We start from the raw sequence: 7,674 nt of genomic DNA on the forward strand, positions 1-7,674 counted from the left end.
TCTGGCTTCCAGTGTTTCTGCCGAAAGATCAGCTGTTAACCTTATGGGGATTCCCTTGTGTATTATTTCTTGCTTTTCCCTTGCTGCTTTTAATATTTTTTCTTTATATTTAATTTTTGATAGTTTGATTAATATGTGTTTTGTCATGTTTCTCCTTCGATTTATCCTATATGGGACTCTATGTGCTTTCTGGACTTCATTGACTATTTCCTTTCCCATATTAGGGAAGTTTTCAACTAGAATCTCTTCAAACATTTTCTCAGTCCATTTTTAATTTTCTCTTCTTCTTCTTGGACCCTTATAATTTGAATGTTGGTGCGTTTAATGTTGTCCCAGTGGTCTCTGTGACTGTCCTCAATTCTTTTCATTATTATTATTATTATTTTTTTTCATTATTTTTTTTTATTCAGCTCTGTAGTAGTTATTTCCACTATATTATCTTCCAGGTCACTTAGCCATGGCTCTCCCCCGTCTCTGAAGCTTGTTTAGGCAGTGCTATGAATCTCCTCTCCTCCTGCCCCCCAAACCAATGGTCTCTTGACTCTTAGGCAGTTCCAGAGTTTTTTCTGGACTTCCTCCCAGTTAGCTGTGCTGCACTAGCCCCCTTCAGGCTGTGTTCATGCAGCCAAACCCAGTCCTCTCCCTGGGATCTGACCTCCGAAGCCTGAGCCTCATCTTCCAGTCCCCACCCACCGCGGTGGGTGAGCAGACAAGCCTCTCAGGCTGGTGAGTGCTGGTCGGCACTGATCCTCTGTGCGGGAATCTCTCCACTTTGCCCTCTGCACCCCTGTTGCTGTGCTCTCCTCAGTGGCTCCGAAGCTTCCCCTCCATCCACCTCACAACTCTGCCAGTGAAGGGCTTCCTAGTATGTGGAAATGTTTTCTCCTTCACAGGTCCCTCCCAGAGATGCAGGTCCCATCCCTGTTCTTTTGTCTCTGTTTTTTCTTTTTTCTTTTGCCCTACCCAGGTACTTGGGGAGTTTCTTGGCTTTTGGGAAGTCTGAGGTCTTCTGCCAGCCTTCAGTAGATGTTCTGTAGGAGTTGTTCCACATGGTCTATTGGTAAAGTATCCTCCTTCCAATGCAGGAGATGAGGGTTTATTCCCCGGTCAGGGAACTAAGATCCCACGTGCTGTGGGGCAACTAAACCCACGCACTGCAACTACTAGCCTGTGCGCCTCAACTAGAGAGTCTGTGTGCTACAAACTACAGAGCCCATGTGCTCTGGAGCCTGCATGCCACAACTAGAGAGAAATCTGTGTGCTACAACAAAGAGCCTTTGCGCAGCAATGAAAGATCCCACATGCAACAACGAAGGTCCAGTGTGCTGCAACTAAGACCTGATGCAGCCAAAATAAAAATAAATAAATAAATAGATAAAATAAAATATTAAAAAAAAATAACAGGAAGGGTGATTAAAAAAAAAATCTGATGTGGAACCAAGCCATGTTGTATCCCACGGCTAACTCAGTCCTCTCACACAGTATTCCTAGATGGTGAGCAACTAGTGCTTTGACAAAATGGTTCTCAGAGAGAGCTTTTTCCATCCAGAAACCCAAATAGTTAGTCACAATTAAAGTAATAACCAAATAATTGTTTCTAGAACACACAAATGATTTGACTCATTGAATTTTCTGCTTATAAATGAGATTGCTTATTTCCTTACTGAAACAACAGAGTTGATACTACCCAATTAATTTTCTTTCTTCAGCTTTCTAGTGCATAAATAGATTGTAATAAGATAAACTAATAATCCAACCCACAGTAATTTAGAATAAAACTGTAATCAGTAAAACCATAAGATGTTTGACACTTACTGTCTTTCTCACCGAGGATTTTGCTTCCGAGTTCATGCACCGAGTTTTTTAAATATAATTTTCTAAAAAATTGTTTTTTACTCTCCATTCTTTCAATCATCCAAAATAGTTTGCTATCACATTTTCAACGTGTAATTTCTTTAACGTCTCCATTTCCATAGAGACAATCAAAACCCAACTATGTGATTTTGCAAACAAAAAGTACAGAATACTGAAGAGTTTCTATATTTTATAGGAGTTTTCTAAGAGCCCTACATGTATTCTAGAACTATAATTAATTGAAGTCTGGGGACAGACTCCCATGAGACACCCTTAAAGGTTTCCTCAGTTCTGTGGTACCAGAAGCTATGTAAGGACTTGATTTAATTCATATTACAATACTGAATCCTCACATGCTGATCTCAGGCCTTAGCAAGGTGTGGAGCAGAAATGTAATTAATTCATTTACAAGGACCTTGAAATGTCAGAAATCAGGTTTCTCAAGGCAAGAATTTACTAATCTAAGGCAAAAGAGTCATGCTGCACAAGGGGATGGCAGCAGCTACCAGAAGGTCACCAGGCAGCAGTAAGTAGGAGGTTAGATCCAGGGAAGTGAGAATGTTTTTGCCTATTGATAAAACGATTGCCTTCCATGCAAGAAATTAAATCTGGTTGTTCATCCAGTCTCCACACCAAATGTTCAGGGTAGAAACCTTTGAAAAGCAAGAGCAGGTAAGTTTGGACCACATGAAAAGGAAGCCTCTCACAGTGAGTCATGATATGTGGAATGCATTTCTTTTATAATTAGAGGTTAATATATAAATGACTAGAGAGGTAGAATAATGTCTTGATGGAGGGAGGCTCTGTAGGAAACTGCCTGTGTCCCCATGCTCTTCAGCCATTGCCTTACAGGGTACACACTGAGAGTATATTGTTTCATTCTTCTCTCATTTTTCTTTGCCTCAGTTCCTCAAGATTGCATATATGTTCTATATGAACAATCAATGAGTTAATGCATGTAAACCACTCTGATGTTTAGTAAGTTCTCTGTAAGCATTAACTACTATTGCTATAATTGTCACTATTGTTAGTATTTCCTCCACTACACTGTCATTGGAGGAGACAATCGTGTCATCCAACAGCACATCTTTAGGAATTACTGCCCCCTAGGCTGGGAGGAGCACTACTTGGATCTTGCATGACAAAGACCATGCTCCCTTTTTTGGACACTGTTTTCCAGATGAAGAGTTTAAGGACATTTAAAAGAATAGGGTGAGTTATGGATGGGAGCAATCTGTACACACTCTTCTGATAGGGTCTATCTTTCACCATTTACACAAAAATGTTTTTAAGAGTGCTTCTTTGATTGTTAATCACTCAGTTTCAGATTTTATACAGTGGAGAAAGTTAGGTCTCTTGAGTATTTGGCAGGAAATTTGACTTTCCCAAGAAGAAACTAAAAGAATGCCACTATTTTTAGCTAAAATATCAGAATCAAACCTTCTTTTTTGCATTTCTTGAGTAAATTGTGGTCATTCATATTGACCATTTGAAGGCAAAAACATACATATTTTGACAAAAACATATTTTGCAAGAATTTTTATAACATACTCCTTGTGCATTATTTAGTCAAGACTTAGTCTGTATTTGGCTAATGCATAGTTTGTTGTTGAATCTTTATTTCAATATAATAATATATGTGTCCAATGGTTTTATCAATACTTACTGACTAATGTAATTTTTAAGAAGGTAAGAACAATGCTTATAAATGAAGTAGGTCAATATCTCATTTATATATGAAATAACTGAATCCTAGAGCTATTCATTGATTTCCAGGCTTGCAAAGATATTGCTAGAACCAAGATCTTACTAAAGACATCACAGGAATCACTTTTACTGTATATTCCTAAATCCAAGAAAATGTAATATTATGTGATAGATATAAAACATAATATTTTCAAGATACAATATATAACATCTATTGGCCTAATTTGCTAATCTGTGAAATGATTAATTCACATTTGAAAGGGGTTTGTCTATAAGCACAGAGATTTCAAAAACCAGTCATCGGTTAGATACCAGGCACAGCGTTCAATCCTTTATCATTCCTAGAGCAAATTAATTTTGCAGTGTTTATGTCTATTTCCCATTCTCAGCCTACAATTCCTTGTAGTAATAATCCCTGTGTGTTAAATATGTAGACAAAATATCATATTTTACATGTGATAGTTGGAGACCATAAAACATAATTTTCAAAGATATTCTCCCCCTACAATTCCTTGTAGTAATAATCCCTGTGTGTTAAATATGTAGACAAAATATCATATTTTACATGTGATAGTTGGAGACCATAAAACATAATTTTCAAAGATATTCTCCCATCATTTCACACCACAGAGAATGAATATCCATGTTAGGGGAAGTATTTATGTCAAAAAAGGTAGGAAGACAGAGAAAAATCTTGAAGAAAGGCACCCCAGAAAAGCAACCCAGGAACCCAGAGGTTCCCAGGGTCTCTGGTAACTTAAGGAAACATAATTCCCCAAGGCTAAGTTCTGCCACAGCTTATAGCGACCCTTCCTTGGAAGTGTGACACTGAGAACTTTGCTCTCTTTCCATTGAGAGTCAGACATTGTACAATGTTTCTTTTTTTTTACTTTAAATAAAAGAAGGCATAGGGAATATTTATGAGATATTTTTCATCAGATAAATGAGGATATATGTATTCATCTGTCATCAGCTGAAAAACACCACTCTTACAAACACGGGATTTTAAAATTCATTTTCAGGACTTTGGTCAGCATGTTAAAATTATTTTGAAGGAGTTTTTATTCTATGGTCAATGAACAATAACTGAAAGATTAACAGACAAAAGGGTATTACTGCTGTTTTTAAGTTGTTAATTGAATAAGGAAATTATTCAAGTACAAATATGCAGCTGAAAATTAAGAAGTAGGAATAAAAAGAGAAAACTGAATAAAATCAGAATTACAGAGATTAGTGCATAAAATAGAGTGAACAGTTTTTCTCATTCAGCTGACAATTAAAATTTCTTGATTAAAGCTCTGAGAGGACCCCAAGAGAAGTTCAAGAGATCCTCTGGGGTGGAGGTAGATAGAATAAGAAACTTAGAAAAACAATATGCAAGAAATAAGAATGTCAGCATCCTGAAGTACATTAAGAAATTCAAACATGGGTGAAATAATGGTTAAGTCAGTGATTATCATAAGTCAAAGGGAATAAATATTCATTTACCCAAATGAGACCAACTTTCAGGTATGACATTTCTAATTTCTAGGTAGAGGTGATTTAATTTGATGAAATATTTTTTTCACTTTCTCTTTTATGAGAATGTACTGTTTTAGAGGCCTGGCCATACGTGTATGGAGAAGAAGGTCCTGACCAAGAGATTAAATTATTTTAGCAAAGCACCACATCCTCTGTTATATTATTTTGTTTCTGCAAGTTTTCAGTTTGAACAAAGCATTTGAATGAAAACATGGAACAGAAGAACGAAACCTCAACTGACTTTATCCTCCTGGGGCTCTTTCCCTGGTTCAGACATCCCTACCTCCTCATTCTCATTGTCCTCCTTATCTACACTGTTGCCTTTGCTGGAAACTCCATATTAATCCTACTCATCTGGCTGGACTCCCATCTCCACACCCCCATGTACTTCCTGCTCAGTCAGCTCTCCCTCATTGACCTGGCTTACATCTCCAGCACAGTCCCCAAAATGGTCACCAACTATTTCACTGGGAAGAAGAACATTTCCTATTTTGCATGTGTTACGCAGCTCTTCTTTTTCCTCACCCTTGGCCTTGCTGAGTGCATCTTGCTGACTCTCATGGCTTATGACCGTTATGTGGCTGTATGTAACCCCCTGCGATACACAGTCCTCATGAACCCCAAGGTCTGTCTCCAGATGGCTGCTGCAGCTTGGATTGGGGGAGCCCTTGCAGCCCTTGTGCACACCATCTATCCAATGAATTTCCCTATCTGTGGTTCCAGGGAGATTAATCATTACTTCTGTGAGATGCCTGCTATCCTGAGAATGTGCTGTATTGACATATCAGCCTATGAGATGGTGAAATTTGTGTCAACCATTGTATTTCTCCTGGTCCCATTTATCTTCATCCTGACCTCCTACACTCTCATCTTCCTCACTGTTCTCAGGATGAACTCTAGCAGGGGCAGGAACAAAGCCCTGGCCACCTGCTCCTCCCACCTGACAGTGGTGAGTCTTTACTTTGGTCAGGCCATCTTCATCTACATGACACCCACCTCATCCCACACACCTGAGCAAGACCAGATTGGAGCTGTTCTTGGCACCATAGTGACCCCCATGCTCAACCCACTCATCTACAGCCTGAGGAACAAAGAAGTGGTGGGGGCTCTGAGGAAGTGCATGGGAAGGTGTTACAATTGAGGAAATTCCATATTCTACAATGTCACTGTCAGAAATATACCATCCTCAATATTAAAAGTAGTCATGGTAACTGGATTGTCATACTGGAAATGTAACAGTATAAAGGAGCAGGATGGTATCAGGACACAGGCATATTGACATTTGTCTGTTGAGATGAAGTTGTTCTTAGTTCCATAGTGTTGACTTCAATTGACTACAACCTTAATGTGTTATTGTGTTTAGCTTTTGGGGAAATTACATGGGTTTTGACAATAACATCTGTGCAAAGATAAATAATCTCCATCCTCTGGAGCAGCTTCAGTGTATTGGGTCACATAGTCCAAAACTGATTGTCAACCTATAACTAACACCTTGGTTGATGTTTCTTATTTTTAAAATCATTATTTCTGTGTTTTCTTTCATTCATCTAGTCATTCTTAACGGCCTTGACTGAATCTCCACTGTTGAAAATGTCAAATATTACTTATTCCATGAAATATTCCTATATAACTCTTCTCCAATCTCCTACTTGTACTCATATATAATTTTTATATTTTATTACATATAATTTATACACTTCTAAATTTAAAATTATAAATAGCCTTATGTGAATAGAAACAATGAGGTGAATTCAGGAAATTTTTAAGGGATTAGATAAGAATTTATTTAAAAAATTTTTTTCTTACTAATTTTCACCATTTTTCCTTCTTCATTGCTGCATTAACATTGCTATTTTTCAAGCTAATGAAATAGCTCAATTTTATAATTTATAATCCTATTCATGTGGCTTCTGAGACTATAGTTTAAAATAATTACAATGAAATGAAGTTTTATGATTATGTGGTCTTCTTTCAAGTAAAACAAGCAATAATAAAGTTCTAAAATTTAAATTTATAAAATTTATAAAATTATAATTCATCTCTATAGGTCACTGTTCAATTTTCTTACTATTATTGACATCATCAATGCCATCATCACAATCATGCCCTCTTGAAAAAACTTATCACTTTAATAATTTAAAATTATATAGAATTTTATTTTAATATAAATTTTTTATTTTAATAAAAATCATATATAAACTTAAAATCAGTTTATCAAATCTTAACATCTTGCTATGACACTATTTTTCAAAAAGTGTATAACAGATAGAATTGGAAAGCAAATAAGACCTGCTTATCCCATTCCTTTCTTTATTCTACAACACTCATCACTTCCCTAGATTCATGTACATCATAGCTCAGGATGCTTATATGTTGTTACAGTGACGTATTTGATGACAAGTAATCATATCCCATATTACGTTGACAAAATGAAGTGGGTTTAACTGTGTAAGTAGTTTAAACTGTTTTGAGGTAATGTACATTATACTTATAAATAATTATGAAGAATATTGATTTAGTATCTAGAATTTCAAGTTAGAAAGACATGATATTCATATTGTTTTACATTAAGTCCTAATAAACATAAACACA

At 36.6% G+C, this 7,674-nt stretch overlaps 1 protein-coding gene across 1 annotated transcript; it reads left to right on the top strand.

Annotated features, from left to right (window-relative positions):
• Positions 1-445: 445 nt before the first annotated feature.
• On the top strand, positions 446-6,763 carry LOC309658776 (olfactory receptor 2T27-like). Its single transcript, XM_082457793.1, has 2 exons — positions 446-2,526; positions 5,145-6,763. The coding sequence occupies exon 2, from the start codon at positions 5,294-5,296 to the stop codon at positions 6,221-6,223; it is 930 nt and encodes a 309-aa protein (XP_082313919.1). The 5' UTR covers positions 446-2,526; positions 5,145-5,293; the 3' UTR covers positions 6,224-6,763.
• Positions 6,764-7,674: the final 911 nt, after the last annotated feature.

The sequence above is a fragment of the Balaenoptera physalus genome (genome assembly GCF_965194825.1).
Source record: "Balaenoptera physalus genome assembly, chromosome: 3".
NCBI classification, from domain to species: Eukaryota; Metazoa; Chordata; class Mammalia; order Artiodactyla; family Balaenopteridae; genus Balaenoptera; species Balaenoptera physalus.